At 32.6% G+C, this 19335-nt stretch overlaps 2 protein-coding genes across 3 annotated transcripts; one reads left to right on the top strand and one right to left on the bottom strand.

The window, feature by feature from the left end:
- Positions 1-2313: 2313 nt before the first annotated feature.
- WNK5 (WNK family serine/threonine-protein kinase 5) lies at positions 2314-7601 on the bottom strand. 2 transcript variants are annotated; one of them, XM_011010453.1, is made up of 7 exons: positions 6743-7601; positions 4562-4837; positions 4248-4471; positions 3997-4154; positions 3583-3898; positions 3057-3437; positions 2314-2937 (listed from the first exon to the last, which is right to left on the bottom strand). In XM_011010453.1, the coding sequence occupies exons 1-7, from the start codon at positions 6799-6801 to the stop codon at positions 2516-2518; spliced, it is 1836 nt and encodes a 611-aa protein (XP_011008755.1). In that variant the 5' UTR covers positions 6802-7601; the 3' UTR covers positions 2314-2515. The 2 variants fall into 2 exon arrangements, with proteins under 2 accessions (XP_011008755.1, XP_011008754.1); XM_011010452.1 differs by having other exon boundaries at positions 4562-4827.
- Positions 7602-14472: 6871 nt separating this feature from the next.
- NPU (ATP-dependent helicase/deoxyribonuclease subunit B) lies at positions 14473-18409 on the top strand. The gene is made up of 9 exons (XM_011010454.1): positions 14473-14698; positions 14791-14853; positions 14965-15020; positions 15250-15343; positions 15482-15542; positions 16786-16867; positions 17633-17688; positions 17829-17892; positions 18019-18409. The coding sequence occupies exons 1-9, from the start codon at positions 14573-14575 to the stop codon at positions 18080-18082; spliced, it is 666 nt and encodes a 221-aa protein (XP_011008756.1). The 5' UTR covers positions 14473-14572; the 3' UTR covers positions 18083-18409.
- The last annotated feature ends 926 nt before the right edge of the window (positions 18410-19335 follow it).

Below are 19335 nucleotides of genomic sequence, written 5' to 3'. Positions count from 1 at the left end.
ACCCTCCATTTGATTTCTTTCTTTTTTTTCTCTGTTGTTTTCCTTTCTCATCACCCCTGATTTTTGGAGTTGTAGACCACGCTTTTATTGCCTCATTTCAAAGAGAGCAGCTGGCTCAATGGAAGGAAAGAAAAGAGTCGCATCATCCATTAACTAGGAAAGAAACCACTGCTGATTATAAAATCATAATCAAATATTCTGGTTTTCTATTTCTGTCATTAACTAGGAAAGAAATCACTGTTGATTATAAAATCATAATCAAATATTCTAGTTTTCTATTTCTGCTCACCCGATATTACACCCTAGAATTAATGTAATATTTTTTTTCTAAATAAAGCCATGTGTAGGTTATATAGAAGCCTCAGCTGCTGACCTAAAGAAAGGTGGAGAAACATATCTAAGAGGGGGGTAATTTTTCAGAAAAGAGAGAAAACACAAAGACAAACCTAAACCTATCCTCTTTAGCAAAGAAGCCGTAGCCCTTCCCCCCTCTTATCTTTTTAAAAACGAAGCAGTCCCCCTTCCTTTTCGAAAGAAATCAAAACGTCGTAAAGAAGTCGTAGCCCTTCCCCCCTCTTATCTTTATAAAAACGAAGCAGTCCCCCCCTTCCTTTTCGAAAGAAATCAAAACTGATGCCCCAACTTTTCGCCCTTCACCTTCTTCTTCCTCACTCACCTGCTATTCTCCACAGACACCCGGACACAAGCCTCTCTTCCCCTGTCTCAGCCAACTTACAACATCCAGCCACCACCTCCTCATCTCTCTTAATCGGTTGCAGCCCCTTCACTAGACCTCACTCCCCCAGCCTGTAACCACCGTAAACACCATTTACAGGCCTTCTGTCTCTGTCAACACAGCCCCCATAAATGGCTCTCCATTCATCCTTTTTTCTCCCTCAGCTCAGCCTCGCCTGATAACATTCAAAACCAGATGGAACCAGCAGAAGCCACACCTTTCCTCAGCCGCAGTAGCAGAATCAGCAGAAGCCATCCTTCCCTTCCAACAACACGAGAAACGGAGGAGAAATATCGATCAGCCAGCGGGCCATCATTTCCCGTTTTGTCTACAACCATGCCTGAAACAAGTAGTGACAACAGCCGGCAAGCCTGGCTCCACCGTGAACAGCAAGCAGGGGCGTCCTTCGTGAGCAGCAACCAGTCGTCTTCCTCTACTTCGCCTCCAGCCGCTGCCTCTCTAGGTAAGTCTTTCTTTCCCTGTTCTTGTTTTGCATTTACTAAAGCATTTAGGCATTATGCGAAGGTAAATTAATTACCTTCGCACTGTACAGTGCATGTATTGAGTAATTCACGCATGCAATCTATAATAGTGCCCAACCAAGTCATTCGTTTGGGCCAGTGATCCAGCTAGGCCTGCTAGGTTCAGCCCAACCACATAAATCAAGCTGGAGTAATATCATTGGTTTTCTCGTGTATTTGGTTTATGGTTTGTTATTTTTTTATATTGTGGAAATATAAATCTAGTATTAAAATACCCGGTTTTTTCCATAAATTATTATATATATATATATGTTTCTGAAAAACAAAAAATATTGTTTTATGTGTTGCATATAGCCAATACCCTAACATGTTTTTGAACGTTTTTTTTTATATAAAAAATATTGAAAGTTTTGAAAATATGTTTTCGCTTGGATTTCTTAAACATAAAAATTATTTTCACCAGTTAGGTTTTTTAGTGATCATAATACTAGGTGGTGACTCCATTATTCACAATAAAATAAATGACCCTGAAACCAATCGAAGGATCGTCATGACGCCGCGCTCCGCCGGGAGGGTGCGACAAACAAACATATCAACAGACAAAACAAACCATTGATAGAATGACATATGGTTTTTCTATTAGTGATATGTTATATTTAACAATGGAAATATTGATAAAATGAAGTGGGTGAAGTTTTTTCTACGTGTTTTATTCGTTAATAAATTCATCTATAAAATTATTACCAACAAGCTCACCAACAAATCAAAAATTACTTACGAGAGTTTTTTTTATTGATTATTTCTAACTATGAGCATGATAATAAGTTTTGTGCAGATAGACTATGAGTATAAATACTGATAAAAAATTTTATAGGTAAATCTATAATTTCTGGTAGTGATATTTGTTTGAGTTAATGATAACATCATAAAAAAATAAAAATAAATGATAAAAAAATTAAAATTAATAAAATATTAAATAATGAAGTTGAAAAAAAAAAAGAATTCAATCACAAGAAAGAAGAAGAAAAAAGTAGCGCTCCTTGACTGTTCATATCAACAGTGAAGGAGCTGGGGTAAAATCCCAGTTCTGGTTACTGAGGCATTGCATAGAATCAAACCTTTTATTTCACACCATAACTTTTTCAGTCCTGGACATGCCACGTGCTTTGGCAGTTCTTTTATTAAAACCAAAACCTTTGAAGCTTCATCATTGGTACATTTTTAACATAAAAAAAAATAATAGAAACACCAAAAAGCATTAATCATCAACAACTAAAGAGATCAATAGCATGATGCTTCACCATTTAAATCTCTTCTTTTCATCATCATCTTGAAGACCAGGCTCATGATATCCAATATTTTCAACAGCTCCAACGGTCTTGAACAAGCGCCTCTTGTTTATCTCCTCAAGTAGTGACCGGTGCAACAACTGGCTGCGCACGTCGACTTGGGAGCGAATCCGGCTTAGTTTCCGCTGTGGATTGGAGCTACAACATCCCCCTGAATCCAATCGCACATTTCGATGTTTATATTGTTTTGCATTCAAGCTGTCTGCAGGACAGAATCTTGTATACTTGTGTATCTTTCCAAAGCCTAAGGGCACTTCTCTTAAACTTGCATCATAATCATCTTCATTTCCGGAGCTGTAATTCAAAGTGGAATCCTTGAAAGAGTTCAAAGAACTTTGAGAGGTTGCATCATCATTGATAAACAGCTTGTCTGCATTAGCAATTACATATCACAATTTATGTTATCTATATGCTCAATGCATTCTTTAATTCCTCGAAGGAAGAAAATTAATTAACCACTATCTATTTCTAGTCAATAACTAGTTATACCTTCAAACCAGTCATGGGCAGAAGTCATATTTCTTCCTTGACAAGGTTTTGTCTGAAAGGAACAGTTGAAAGCCAAAAGAGAAGCCTGTGAAGAGCAATGAGAAGAACTTGCAAAGAAAGGATAGCGAGGTCCGTCGTTGTGGTCGTCGTCGTCGTCGTCGTCATCATCTTGATAGCTAAAGCAGTGTTGTGGATGATGGATTTGAGATGAGCTGCATTGTTTCCAACCGGGAATTAAAGATGATATCTGCTCCTCTATCATATCAGCAATTTCGAACGGTTCCCAGTCAGTGATCTCCAGTTCTTTCACCATCTCCATTGCAACATCAATTGCAGTGTCATTCATGATGTCAAAGGGAAAGTATATGTTCCTGGTTTGACCTGAATTATGAAAAAGGAGTGGCATTTCAGCTAATTATAAAAAACTAACCAATCAAAAACATCAAATTGATATAAATATAATAAGATATGAAATACGAAAAGTTCTAAAAATCACAACCAGGCTTGCAGGAGTGATGTTATTTACCATCCTTCTCAGAAATTTTCACTTTGAGAAAAATTGTATCGTCTTGCGGATTCATTGTCCCTGTGATAGTCATCTCTGTGGCCTTAGTTGGATCAGCCAAAAGAGATGGCATGATCTTCTCTTCTGCTACTTTAGGACTTGACCATGGACTTGGAACTTTGGGGATAGTCCCCAATTCTGCTTCATCAGAAGCCAGAAATGGATCCAACAAAAGTTCTCGAGCTGGCAACCTCTTTGAAGCGGTCGCCAAACATTTCCCTATAAATTGTTGAGCTTCGACATCTTCAATCCGATAGAATGCCTCTGGCAACTTTCCCTGGTAAGTCAGGGAGCATCACATAATAATTTTCAGAGACTGTTCTTGTCATAAATGATCAAATTTAGAGTTCATGGAATTGAAGATTCAAGACTTACAGAAGTCACTTTCTTGTATATTTGAGCAGGATTGGAGCACTCGCTATATGGATACTTGAAAGTGAGCATCTCTAAGACACACATGCCAAAGGAATATATGTCAACCAGCTCATCATAATCCTCTTCATATAATTCTGGTGCCATAAATTCAGGTGTACCTGATATCCAATCCAAAAACAGAAACTAAACATTCGATAAAGATTAAAAATTACTTGGATATAACCAGGAACTGAAATTGAGAAAGAAATTACCTATGACACTGTGGGCATGTTGTGAGCCCTGAAGAATAGCAGCTAAGCCTAGATCTCCAATCTTTACATGTCCAAGATGTCCGTTGATAAAGATGTTGTCACACTTAAGGTCTCTATGTATCACAGGAGGATCATGGCCATGCAGAAAAGCAAGACCGCGCAGGATTTGGCGCGACCAGTTCTTGATTGCTCGAATATCTACACGCTGGTACTTTTTCCTATACCTATTAACAGATTCAATCACATATTAGGATTACATTCATACAAATTTTGATGTTAAAATCTGTCAAATGTTAAGGCTTTGGTTTCATTACGCTCTTAAGGTGCCGGAGGTGAACATTTCAGTGATGAAGTTGAAGGCTCTTCTATCAATGTCAATCCAAGATGTGTAGAATTTGATGATGGAGTCATGATTGAGGTTCTTAAGGAGGTGAACTTCCGAGTATAACCGCTGCAACTCCTCCGGTGAGTGGAAGACGTCGTGAAGCTTCACTTGATTCCATGCCACCTCCATTCCAAGAACCTCATCAAATGCCTTGTACACAGTCTTCATGGCTCCTTTGCCAAGAACTTCTCTGAACTGCATAAAACTAGTATTGATTATGGCCTTTAAGTATATCAATGTGAACCATCGTCACAGCTTGCATCTGTTCTAAACTTTTGCATCAATGACTTCAACTAGTAATTATGTAAAAAAATTATGGATCAATCACAATTAGTGAATTAATCAGATAGACATGCCATAGAAACTAATAAATGTGACAGGGCATTCTCTTCACAACCCTGCATTTTGTTCCTAGAGGGTGCAGAACACTTGAAGATACTTATTGCCTTGGTTAAGTGTGCTCATTTTATGTCTAATTCTTAGAGCATATGATGCAGTCTATGAAATCAAAGTTAATATTATCATAATTATATCTCCAGTCCTCATGGTTGCCGGCACAATCTAGTAATACTAAATATTAATAAAATAAAATAAATAAAAAAATCCATATAGATTATTATATTAACGGAACCTACAAATAAATCCCACTAATCTCATATATATTTCATGTTGTATAGCATTACAGTACCGTTTAGTTATTATATCGTCATAAAAGAAACATAAATATTAGAGATATATAAAAAATCATTCTAAAAATATTTTAAAAACAACTATACTTCTTGTGTCTTTGTTATCTTCGGCTTTTTTATCTTCAAATAATACATAAAGTTAGACGCAGCCACACTCATATATATATATATTAGATGCTTAGGTCATATGTTAAATGGATAGGATTCTAAGGTTTTGAATTTTATAAAAGGGACCAATGTTGCGGTTTGATTATATTAAAATTCTGCTTTCAACAACTATTCCTCCCGTTTTTGTTTCATCCAACAAGTTGAATATATTTTGGAATACTAGTCCGTATAGAAGAACAAGCAGAAAATAGAAGTCAACACTATTTAATAATTCTAATCTTTTATTTAGTGGTAAATAAAAGGGGTTTTGGGGTTAACTAAAATTGGGAGGCTCTTCAGCATATTGGCGAGACAGGGTTGGCGTAGAAATAAGATTGTCTAGTGGGTTGGTGTGGGATGTTTTTTTTTTTTTTAGATTAATGTGGATATTCGGACCAGCTTATGTGCACCACGAATATAATGTGGGTTTAGAATATAAAGGCCAACGAATACTGAGTATAATTAAAGGCCATTGACTAAAAAAATACTGAGTGTAATTAATTATGTGGGTTTAGAATTGCACTGCGAGTGGTTTTTAAAAGTAATTTAAATTAAAAATATATTAATTTTTTTTATTTTTAACATGAAAATATAAAAAATAATTTAAAAACAACTAAAAAATAAATTTCAGATAAAAACAAAAAAAAAATTTAAAACATAAATAATAACACAAAAACAATTACTTACTTATCCTAAAAAAAAAACAGATAAATAATATTCAGGTGACACTAGATTAAAAAATAAAAATTGTCAATTCTTTGTCACCCCAAGTTGATGTTTTAAGTTTAATTAATTGGTTAAATATTAAAATAATCATTTGTTGAGGGAAATGATCAATAGTTATATGATTCTTTATTGGACTGCTGTATTTGAAATTTACTTAGGCATGTGCAAAAATTGAGACGGACAAAATTTACCACATTCACAATTTTGTTTTCTTGGAAATGAAAGAAGACTAATTCAAGCCAAAAGGGTTTTGATCATATCTTATTCCTATTCTCTCGTCCTAAGAAAAATTAAGGTTACAGGCCACTAACCATTGATACTTGCAAAAATTGTTGAAGAAACCATGCATGTGAAGAAGGAAATTGTAATTAATAGATCATTCAATTGCATGTTAGAGAATATATCACTGGATCTTAATTAATTTGCCATTTATGGTTAGAATTTTATTTTACTCGAAGCTATAGCGATATATATCTAGCAAATCGTTGAAATTGAAGATCAAACTACATAAAATCTCAGAAAGAAGATCAAGCAAGAAATTGACTTACACGTCCATACCGACCAGAAGGGTCGGTCTCAACATATCCAAGCTGTGCCTTGGCTCCATCAACACATGCTCCAACTCGAGTCTTATACATGGTTCAGAAATCAATGAATTACCCTAAAAACAAGACCCCAGTTGATTCTTTTTCAAACTGCTTTGTTATAGTAGTTTATTTGCTCTAAATATAGCACGTAGTAGTTCTTAATACTAAACACACACTACAGAATATAATGGTTATGGAAGTGGGGATTGCGAGAGGTTAGCTAGTTGCTAGATGATCCGAGGCTTTCCTAGATTTTGATACGAAAAGACACCAAATAATAACCAGAACAGCCTTGAATAGTCCACTTTCAGCATAATCCAAGCCATTCCAACAACTTTGCATGAATACTCGTAGAAGACCCAGGGAAACATCTGTCTTGGGATGTAGAGATGGAGAAAGCTTGATATATAGTTGCAGATGTTTTGATTTTGAGATGGAATCTATGGTAGGTTTCCAGCTATGCTGTCATGCAGGGGAGAGAATAGTTTCTGTCAACGAATAAGAACAACTTTTTCTTGGTTGTTTGATGAGGGAATGAAGAGCTTAGACTATGTGATTGTGGAGAGGACTGTGTTCTAGATTACTTTCAAGAAGGAAATGTTTAGAAATTCAAAAGATCATGATAAATGGGACTTGAGAATGATGAGTTAACAGGGCCCCTAAACTTGAAAAACCTGTGGCCACGCTTTGATAGCACCATTTGTGGATATGAGGCAACCCAGGATAGAAAGATGGAAACAAGGAATCTGGAAGGACAAAATTTTCAAGAGATTTGAGAGAGGCTTGGAAGTTTTGGAGAGTTATCTTTGATAGATGTAAAGGCAAACAACTACAGTATGCTAATGAATAAAATAGAGGATTAAGAAGTTGCTAGTGCTTGTGACGCGTGCGAAAGCGAAAATAAAAAAACCGACAATAGCAAGAGGGTAGAACATAGTAATTCTAATATGTAATTTATTGTTGAAGAGAAAACTTTATTATAGGAATATAATTTCTTAAATTAATCTAAATAAAATAGAAAAATCAAGAAATAAATAAAAAATAACAAAAAATCCTAAAATTTTTGAAAAAATAAAATTATCAATCTCAATATATTTAATTTCTTAAACTAAATTGAAAAAAATAAAATAATCATAAAAAAATATTTTTTAAACTAAGTAAAAAGTAATAATAACTAAAAAAAATTATTTCCCCTGTAAAATCCTCCAATGTTAGCTTTTTGGACTATAAAAAACTCATCCTAGAGTTCTTGTAATCATGTTATTAAACATTTCAACAGTGTTAATATCTTTTTAACAAATTTATAATTCTTTAAATAAGATTAAAAACCAACATTAACAAATTAGGACCTGGACATAAAGAAAAAATAATAAAAATACTAAACAAACTAGGAAAGATAGAATTATCAATTTTAATATTTGATTTTCTAAACCAAATAAGAGAAGATAAAATCACCAAAAATAAATTATTTTACGAAACTAAATAGGAAATGATAAAAACTTAAAAAGTCCTCCCACATCAATTTCTCTAGGTTTAAGATAACTCTCACTAAGTTTTTATCATAACATTGTCATTGTTATTAACAACTTAAAATGATATTTGTGTCATTGTGATCCCTTTACTTGTTCCACACAGATTCAAATAAAATAGATTCAGAATCTATTTTCAAAATACTCTTAATCTTAATAAAATCATTATTAATTGTCAATGACATGTTCCATATTTTACCTTTATTCATATTATTCGATCTCCACCTTTTTTTCTTTCTCTTTTTTTTCCCCTTCTTTATGATTCTAGTTAAAAACAACATGTTTTCACCCTCATTCTAGTAAAAAAAAAAAGGGAAATATACTAGAAGTATATATGATATCATCTATCATATATGACATTCCTATTATATTGTCATAGCTTGCCCAATCATAAATGACATGCATTCATAGACATCACATGACATCGAACACCATCAAAATATCTTTTGCCTTTAGAAAACAAAAGAAGACAATGTGTATCCACAATTATCTCATTGTCTTTATTTAGGTCAATTTCTAGAGCTTAAAGTGCCTTTTGGTTTTTAGTTGGAGCTTCTTTACTATCTCGGTGGATATCATATTCTCGCAACTACCATTGTACTCTATTATTAAGTTGCAGACCTTATTTTTCACAGTGCATATTGAGTGGAAAAAGCTAGGGCGTCGCTAATCTTCATTTGAATCACCTTAGGAGTTGATAAACTGTTTTTGATGACTAGGTTAGTACCACCATCTTCACAATCACCTTAGGAGTTGATAAACTGTTTTTGATGACTAGGTTAGTACCACCATCTTCACAATCACCTTATGAGTTGATAAACTGTTTTTGATGACTAGGTTAGCACCATCATCTTCACATATAATCTCCTCACTGCTATCCAAGTCATCATAAACATGATTAGTTGCATCAATTGTAGGCTCATCTATTAACATGTTCTTACTTGGGTGATTTTCTGCACTCATTAGCCTGATACCTTAATTCATTATATTTGTAATAACTAATTCAAAAGGTTGAACTAAAATAATGATTTGTTGTCTGCTCAGTATGCTGAGTAGGTCTAAATCAGAGGGGGTGTTTGGCATTTGATTATTGTTGGATCCTCCTCTATTGTAATAATTCGTTTGGAAAATTCTACTTACTTCCTTAACAACTTGTTATTTCTCAACTATCAAAGCTCTTTGATATGCCTTCAAAATTGTTCACAAAGACCACAAGCATAACACGTATTAGATGGAATTCCATAAATCACATATCTAGTTGTTCTTCCATTTTTATCAAGTAATTTCAGGCCACTAATTGATAAAACTTATCATTATAATCATTGATAAATTTACATTTTCGTCTTAACACGTAGAGTCATTAGTATAGGATTTGAGCATAGTCAAAAGAAATGAAGTGTTCTTTCATCTTCTTTTTTATTTTGTCTCGATCACTGATTTTTGGCTTCCTTTGTCTCTCTTGTGAACTCTTTAAATGTTTTCGTTAAGCAAAACTTGACACATCAATCCTATCACAATCATTTCTCCCTCATTTATTTTAGAACCTCTTTATATTAAGAAATTCTTTCAACTTTCTTAATTCAATCTTTGAATTCTTCACTTGTAAAGTTCTTACAATTTTAGGGATTTTATTATGAAGTAAAAAATCTCTAGTTCTATTTTCTTCTCAATCAAGAAGCTACCTCATTTAATTTTGTCTCTAGAACAAGTTTATAGTACTACCTAGGAACTTATGGTCAGTATTCTAAGGAATGAGTTAACTCTATAATTTGCCTTACATGTCCTTTATCATGAGCTCTTGAACATTTCTTTCTTAAAGGAGAATCTTGTGATCCCTTTTAATTTGATCACGCTCTACTCTGCAATCTATTCCAACTATGGTTGTTAGCAGCACATAAAAAAATAAACAAATAACCATGGAATCACAACACACAACAAGTAATAATATATAATTATGGGGTTTTAATATCAACTGATATAGATAGAAACACAAAAAATAAAGTAATAGTAAGAGAAAATATATTAATGACTTAAATAAAATAAAATAAAATAACCTTAATTCTTAGTTTTATTTTTTAAAAGGAAACATAATTATGATTTATTTTTTAAGAGGTTTACAACTTTTTAAATAAGCTAAAAAATCAGTCTAAATAAACTAAAAAACTTAAAAAACAACCATGAACGAACTAGGAAAAATAAAATTATCAATATTAATATTTAATTTTATAAACTAAATAGAAAAAAATAAAATCACCCTAAAAAATACTTTTTTAAACTAAACTAATAATAATAACAACAACAACAACAACAACAACTAAAAAAAAAAATTTCTTAAAAATCCTCCTACATGGATGGAAAAAAAAAGATTTCTTAAAAATCCTCCTACATGGATGGTGCCATGTAATATTTGTTTTTAATTATTTTTTTAAGGAGGTATTTTCATGTTATATTTATATTTCAAGTCTAAGTTTTTTTTATTAATTTTTCTTTTCATGGTTTATCCGACTTTGAAGTAAATAATGAGAATAGTCTTTCTTCGTAGTGAAATCTCATGTTTTAACTGCGAGGTTAACTTCTTTTCTTAGCTAAGTCTTAAATAAACAACCCGTTATCGAGACTAGTGTGTTTATAAAAAAAATCCCATCCCACAAATATCAACCACCCTTTATACAATAATACGAATATAAATTCAATCACCAACCAATTAATAATATAGATGCTAAAAATGAATTTTTTTATTAATAAAAATGGGATTACAATCAACCAATTAAAAAATATATATAGGAATACAATCAATAAATTACAATTCTTAATTATTTTTTTAAAAATATATTTTTATCCAGTATTTCGTTTTTTCATAATTAATAATTATATTAATTGGATTATAATCTAAAATATGCTGATTCTATTTGTTTTCTCGACATAATAATAGATAACATATTGGATTATAAAGACATTAATAAAACTATTGGAGAGATCATAGCTCTGCGGTCCCCGATAGAAAAGAGGAGCTGACACCATTGACGAAGTCCAAATGAGAAAATTAATGGCGGTTAGCTTTCTTAATACAAGTTGAAGCCATTCTGTGTGTATACTGGGAAGAGAAGTCTGGTCTGGTGGCCTGTGGCTTGCCCTATCCCAGCATGTCTGTGCATTTAAATGTTTGCTGTTCCATACTTTTTAATTATAAGTGATTTTATTTTTCAGATTCCAAGACCTGCAGCCTGTGGCTATAACACATGCATTGGCTCTAGATGCTGTAGAGCATCAGGGTTTCAGCTAATGTTTCAGAATCATGCATGCCGCTATGCAGATGATCAGAAATAAATACAGTTAAACCTTTATTACTGGTAGCACGAAGATTTAATTATTAATTGAGATGTTATTTATTCATATTTTTTCATGACTGTGTATGGATTTAAGGTAGATGATGACCCCCTAAGAATCCGATCGAGAAATATTTAAGCTTGGTTAAATTTTTGTGAATTGTCTTGAAAAGAGACCTTCATTGGGAATCGAAAGAATCTGGCATCAGCTGATAATCTAACTAAGAATATTAAATTTAATGGCTGGAAATCTTCTTAACAGAGGAATGATCCAGTTTATCTGATTAAATTATGGCAAATTGTCATTAACTGTTGATAATAAGCATCTTCATGGCTGTCCAGACGAGGAAGATACAAACAGAAAGAAAGAAAAAGACATTAGCCATCTGCCCATTCTTGTCACCCACACAAAATTAAAAGCATTTAGTTGTTGAGATTAATATATAAAAAAAAAAAATATTTTTAAAATTTATTTTTATCAACAACATATTAAAACATTATAAAATTATAAAAAATAAATTTTTAAAAAATAAATTTAATTTAAAAAAAAAATACAAAAACAAACATAAGTAATAATACAAGAAACAAATTAATAAATGAATATATTATTTTGGAGGTCCAAAATGGGCCGCTCGTCTATTCATTGCACATCAAAGAAAAAACAATTCTGTTCAAATATCTCATCGATTAATTTAGAAAAAAACAAGGATTAAGACCACATTAAAATTAAAGAAAGAAATGCCACAATTCTTCTTCTTCTTTTTAAGAGTGAATATCCGAAAACAGGTTAAGCATTCTTTGAGTAATTTCCTAAAATTTTAAAATTGATGATCATATAGTTTCAGTATTTTTAAGGTTTGTGGCACTTAAACTATTAATATTTGAAAAATAAATTTAGAATCTAACCCATTAAGCTATACTTTTCATGTTTCATAGATATGTCTCAACTAATTTTATAAATTTTAAAATTAAAGATTATGTAAGTTTTCAATAACTATAAAATTTAAAATAATAATTTTTTAAAAATAAATTTATAAGTTATATTCCTGGAAATTAAATATGCCACGGCTAAATCAAATATGCTTGCTTGTTGAATAAACAAATATCACAAGAAGTCTCTACCATATCATTTTCTAGGGGCCATAAAATATTTATATATACTGACACACACATAGGAATTAGTAAAAAGAGTTCTTGCTTGGCTTGAAAAGCCAAAAAAAAAAGGAAGAAGAAGTTCGGGAGTACTTTTTTTCTTCTGGATATTTTTAACTTAAAAATATATTAAATTAATATTTTTGTATATTTTGATGGTGTAATGTTAGAAATAAATAAACAAATAAAATTTTAAAAAATAACTTTAATATATTTTTAAATAAAAAATTATTTTAAAAAACAGCCAATCCAAAACACACATAAAATTTGCCACTGTGGAAACATTGACTCCCCGCAAAAGTTACTCAGTAATCCGTTGACATGTCACGTACTTTCCTTTTTAATTTTTTCCCATTAAATATATAAAATATATTTTTAAATTTTAGGAGACCCACTGCCTGTTTTATTCTTATCCTTTAATTATACAAAAACTTTAATTATTTTTCAATTGACTTGAGCAATTACTTGACCATCATATAATTTGTCACATTCTCTGATTTTATTACGTGCAAGAGTTGACATTGCACGTCGATTATGGATCAGATAATATTATTAATTTTTTAGAAATATTTTTTGTGGTATTCCTCCCTTTTTTTCATCCTCCCATGTCATGTGGCTTTGAGCATTGATTCTGGTGATCATAAGTAATTTAGTACAAAGTAGTTGAATGGCGAAGGCAGAAGGAAGACTAGAGAGTGACATTTTACTTGTTAACTGTAAGCAGGACGTGTTTATGGAACGCTGTAATCTCCCTTGATTGGGCTTCCTTTCCCTCAAACTTCATCACGAAGTATTTAATTATTTTTTCTTAAAAAGAAAATTAAGAAGTTGTTTGTTCATATTCAACTAATTAACATTGTGCTGGACATGGGCTGGGAAGCTAGCAAATTGGCCAATTTTTGTTCATCATCAGGTGTGGGTCTTATGGACTCAAGGAGTTTCTTCTCACCTTTTACTTTATATATATATAAAATAAATTTTCATATTTGGAATAATAATTGAATTTTAAATAAAATTCAAGTTCTAAGAATACTAAAAAATAAATAATAACTTTATTACCTAGCAAAGCATTAGTATAGTAAGACGGTATACCTGCAATCTTTTAAAAAATTTATAAGAAAAGGTTAGGTTTTGCTGGAAATTGCTTTTTTTACTACTTCCTGCAACTTTAAAATTAACATTAACGATTATTTAATTTTTTAATAGCCTTAAAATTTATGATATTTAAATTCATAATTTATAAAAAACAAACCCAAAAAATAATTAATTAAATCACAATCTTTAAGGTATGAAAATTGTTTTCTTGGCCAATACATTGAATTGGAATTTGGTGTTGAATTATTACAAAATATAATAAGGTCTAATAAGTAATAAGTTGTCTTAACCCAAAATAACAGGCTTGAAAGCCATTATATCAGAATATAAAGATTGAAAATCATTGGGCTAGCACAGTAATAGAACTAAAAAGCCACCTTAAATACAGTTAAAAATGTTTTTATCTAAAATAATACCAAATTAATTATCATTTTTGTAATTCCAAAGATTTTTATCAAATTAAGAATTAAGATAAAACCATAAGAAAATATTTTTAAAAAATATTATAAAAATAACTCGAAACTGAATATCAAGCGGTGCCTAAAGTTGAACTAACCTTCTCAGTACCCAGCACCTATAGCCCATTCAAACGGCCCAAACACCAGAACGAGAAAAAGCCACAAGAGTTGCCGCTGCTGCTCCTGTCGTCTCCTCTCTTTGCACTACCCTGAAGCAGAAGAAATTGGAAGATGGAAACTAACAGAAAATCAAGAATCGCTTCAGTATTCTTCTTTCTAATTTCACTACCCTCTGTTTCTTTTGCTTACCGGCCTGGAGACATCGTGCCTATGAGCAAAATGGGTCAATACCACTCGGTCCGATCTCTCTCCCTCTCTATATATCTTTTAAGAGTTTCATGTTTTAATTTTCTCTTAACTATTAATCTTTGATTTATTTATGGTTCCAGTCAAGAACTGTGTGGCATGACATGATCGGTAAACACTGTCCCATTTTTGCTGTAAATCGTGAGGTACTTTTTCTTCTTTTTAATTTTGTAATTAATATTTTTTAGTTTAAATCAAAGGTTTTGTGGGTTTTATTCTTTTGAAAGAGTAATGGGTTTTTTATTTTATTTTTCTAGGTGTTGATTCCTATAGCAAAGCCAACTGGTTATACCGGCTCTGATCCCTATAAATTGTGAGTAAATTTTTTATTTTAGTTGTTTATTTTGGTTTGTTGGGAACTGATTTGATGTTGAGGAAATGGGTTTTCATTTGTTTTAATTAAGGTTGGTGATTTAGTATTAAATGTGTGATTTTGGATTAGGTTGTTTTTTGCTATGTTGAATTGGAGGTTTAAGTGTGCTTTTGTTAGCTTTGAGGTGATATGATTTAGAGTTGAATGTTTGATTTTTTGGCTAATGCAGATCTTTTCAAGTTGGAAAAGAGAAGTTTTTGATTCCTTGGCTTTTTGTTATAAATCGAAAAAGTTCTGAGGTTCCAATGATTGATGTGCATTTGGTAAAAATTACATTACGTTATTTTTTTTCTTTTTTTCGTGGTCACTGGGTTTTATTGCGCATTGCAACTGCACAGAATGGTATGCTTCATGAAGAGTATGTACTAAGTTTTGATGGCTGTCGGCTTTTTGTGATGCAGAGGTATTCAGGGAGTGATCTGCATGGGGTCACGGCTAAAGTTATAGATATGCCTCACCACTGTATGTGTTATAGTTTTACTTACATTGTGCTTCTTTTTTAGTCTGCTGAGCATCAAAGAGACTGCCGTTCTCTGCAAGATTTTTTGTTGTTTTCTGTATAGTGTATAATATGGCTATGTATCTAGTATCTGGGCTGCATCCTCATTTTGTATGCATTTTTAGATATAATATAGGCCATTTAAATTGTCTCCTTCCCCAGAAAAGTGCTTATGAGGCTCTCAGTTGTGTGTTTTTTTTTTCCAGCTTCTCAACACGATCCACAGAACATTTAGTACAACATGGATTCTCATCATAAATGACTAAGATCATTTAACCCTCAATTATATCAATTTCATCATTCTTGCATTATTTCCCATTTTTCCTGCAAGCCTTCTTGAATATCATCGATGCCATCCACAGTTTTTTTTTTTTTTTTCCCAAGTCAAGTTATTCCTAGATTTTGTGCAAAAGTTTTCTTCCCAGCACCATGTTGTGTCAAATGTTAACTTCTGGTGCATTGAAAATGTTTTCCCAGTTCATATGAGCAATCTTGAATAAATCGTTCAAGAAGTTTTTTTCCTGGCACTGATTCATGTCAAATGTTCACTTTTGATACATTGGAAATGTTTCCCAGTTTGAACACTGTTTTGTGCACATTGTCTCCAATTTGCACTTGATGATTTAATTTACTGCTCCTTATTATGCTTGTTGTTCAGTTTCTTAATCTCGCTATTGTATTTTCTGTACTTTATTATCCTTGTTTCATACTGTTTGATTAAGGGGGTGTTTGGGAGTATAATAGAGGTTGCTTTTCAAAGTGCTTGTCATTTGGAAATATATCTAAATAATGTTTTTTTTTTTAAAAAATTATTTTTGACATCAGCACATCAAAATGACCCAAAAATATGAAAAAATAATAATTTGAAGCAAAAAAAATTTAATTTTTTTTTAAGGAAGTTCAACTTCAACTTCAATTTCAAACAGGGTCTTAAGCCTCATTTGTTTTTGTAGTTGGAAAGCACTTTTACAAAAAAATGATTTTTTGTTCTTCAAATTATTTTTTTGTTATTTTTACATTGTTTTGATGTACTGATGTCAAAAATGAATTTTAACAAATAAAAAAAATATTATTTCGATATATTTCCAAGTAAAAAGCACTTTGAAAAGAAATTGTTACCACAATGCAAAACGGGCTCTCGTAATGCCATCCAATACTTTCCTAATAGGTTCTCTCACAGCACTTCATTATCTTTTTCTTGAACAGATGTTGAAATCCATCCAGATATTCGTCAGCAATTCTGGGATGCTGAACGTTGGCCTAAACACATTCTCATAAGATACACATGGTTAGTATCGGCTCTCCAGAAGTTAACTTCTTTATTATTATCTCCATTGGCTGATAGGCGTGTATTTGGTTTATTCTATTTTTTGAACATCTTGACTTAGTAAGTAATGATTATGTAAGTTTACTTACTTTGAAGTGTGGGAACCATTTCTGTTTCTATCATTTCCTGCTTTGTTGTATCATGTCAGAATTTTGCATGCACTCTTTGAGTTTTTGTGTGAAGATGATACTAACGTATTTAAAGATGTACTAATCTTCAATCCGTGGGCCATCTTCCCTGTTTAAATTGGGTCATGCATTCACCTAGTGATTTTCTGTGTAGCCCACTTTTCTACTTATTGGTTATGCATACCCACTAATTACTGAACAACCCAGCTAATACTTCCACAGTTATTCTTCTGCCAGCGAGGTTAGGTGGAAAATATAATTCGGGATTTGGTTTTATCTGCATTCCTAGATTTGTTTGCATACGGGCAAAAAATTTAGTTTCAAATCCAATTTCTTTTCATCTCCCAGTACTTGTCGATGTCAAAACTTGACTAAAGTTACAGTTTTTCAGGAGTAACATATCCTGTGTCCTAAAGTTCACATTTAATGGTATTATCCTATTTGAAACACATAATAGAAAGTCTTTCATTCTTTGATTCAACTGACTGACATGTATGGAGGTGCCTTGGAAGTTCATCATTTCTTGAAATTTAGTAAAAACTATAAGCAACTTCTGATCTCAAATAACATAGGTTATGTTTTTGTTCTGGGATGGCAGGAAGGAACAATCAGAGATAGATGTGAGTTCTGGATTCTACGTTTTGTTTGGATCAGGTAATTGTTTGCCATTCAGTCAGTAGATCTTTTGTGGTTGTGCTTTTAGGTTTTACATTCCATTATTTCCACGGGTTGATTTTTTCTTTGTAGAAGAGCACATATACACAAACTATATCTAATATAGTATGTACAAACAGGTTTGATGCTGTCCTTTATTCTCTCTATCTACATCCTGCAGTCATCACGGGACAAATTAGCAAGGTATATTGTTTTCTCTCATCGTTATTTGAAAGCACATTTTCCTTCTAAATGATAGAATCTGAGCTTCTCGGCAGTGTACTTGAAATGGCCTAGGAGCTTTATTGTTTCATCTGCAATTGTTTCTAGGTTTGTAAGGGAGACTGTTGCAGAAAGCAGCATTCCTGCGGGAGGAGTTGCAAAGGTTGAATGAGGGACCTCAAAAAGTTTCAATACGTGCTGACCCAAAAAGCTGTAAGGTGGTGGTTGTTTTTGACTAACCTGCTAGAGTGACTTATGAGATTGAAATCCTCCAGAATTTGAAGGTCACAAAAAGGTGTTGAAAGTGCTGATAGTCATGTAACAACTAACAAATTGCTTAGATTATCAAGATAAGATCTTCTGTTGTTGAATAGCCGGAAAATTGTATTATGCATAGAAACACAGTCCACACTTACATAGATTTCCAAAATGAATCTATGCGCTATATCCATGGTTGAGTTTTATGGTATGTGGGGTATGCATTTCATCACCGTACTCCGATTACTGCATGCAGTACATAACTTCTGGTTGCCATTAAATCTTGGCTACTTCAACAGTACAGATCTTCCATCATCATCAAATGAAATCAAGCTTCGTTTTTTCTTTTTTTCTTTTAAAAAAAAAACCCAGAAACGCATTATTTAAGTTTCAAAGAATTAAGTTCTCTCATTGACTAGGCATAGACCAGGGTTGTTGGTGGGTCATCAAGCTGGGCTAGTAGGTCTACCAGATTGATCAACTGTGCAAGGCTGGGTAGGTCGTCAAGCTAATTCACCGAGTCCGATCTTCAGCTGGTAGGTCATAATCACTTTTAGCAGCAATGGTAGCTCAGACCTATCTGAAGCATCAACATCATCGGGCTCAAGGGCCTCCACGGTTGTGCTTGTTGTGTCTTGGCCGGCAGACCTTCTGTTGAATAACATGTTTCCAGATGTCTCACTAAGTATTTTTTTTTTACTTGGTTTTTTTAAAGGTAACAAAATGACAACTGATCTAAAAAACTAGTAAAAATTTCATATTTTTCTTTTTCCTATAGATGCTTCCATTTCCTATGAGATTGCAAGTCAACGATGTTAGTTAATTAGTGACGAAGATGGAGAATTCAATGATGCTCCTCTAATCAAATCACTAAGCATATATTTCTTGTTTAATTGGTTGAGATTAGCTTATAGTAATCATCATTCGACCCCCTAACCACAAGTCACAAGAAAACTTTTGTTGTTAAGTGAAGGGTCTAAAGCTATCATTAAAGTGTAAAGGACAAACTCCATTTACGTTTTCCTCCAAGAAATAAAAGGATTGGAATCATGGAACACTGCTCGACTTAACCCTAACTAAACTAGCAGTTGCTTTGTTTGCTACCCAATTTTTGACACGTACGGATGCTGCTGTGAGAATTCAAGGCAGGCAGGAGCACTTAGGGTT

Source organism: Populus euphratica, unplaced genomic scaffold, assembly GCF_000495115.2.
Source record: "Populus euphratica unplaced genomic scaffold, PopEup_1.0 scaffold483.1, whole genome shotgun sequence".
NCBI lineage: Eukaryota > Viridiplantae > Streptophyta > Magnoliopsida > Malpighiales > Salicaceae > Populus > Populus euphratica.
Note: the sequence above shows the minus strand (reverse complement) of the source record. Positions and strands in the feature narration are given on the sequence as shown.

Bases quoted from the DNA above. Each gene is read 5' to 3' on its own strand.
- NPU (XM_011010454.1), top strand. From the start codon at position 14,573: ATGGAAACTAACAGAAAATCAAGAATCGCTTCAGTATTCTTCTTTCTA. The intron at 14,854-14,964 runs GTACTTTTTCTT...TTATTTTTCTAG, and splicing joins TTTTTGCTGTAAATCGTGAG to GTGTTGATTCCTATAGCAAA. The intron at 15,543-16,785 runs GTATGTGTTATA...TTTCTTGAACAG, and splicing joins TATAGATATGCCTCACCACT to ATGTTGAAATCCATCCAGAT.
- WNK5 (XM_011010452.1), bottom strand. From the start codon at position 6,832: ATGTATAAGACTCGAGTTGGAGCATGTGTTGATGGAGCCAAGGCACAG. The intron at 4,828-6,742 runs GTAAGTCAATTT...AGTTTTATGCAG, and splicing joins CTTCTGGTCGGTATGGACGT to TTCAGAGAAGTTCTTGGCAA. The intron at 2,938-3,056 runs GTATAACTAGTT...TTGCTAATGCAG, and splicing joins TGCCCATGACTGGTTTGAAG to ACAAGCTGTTTATCAATGAT.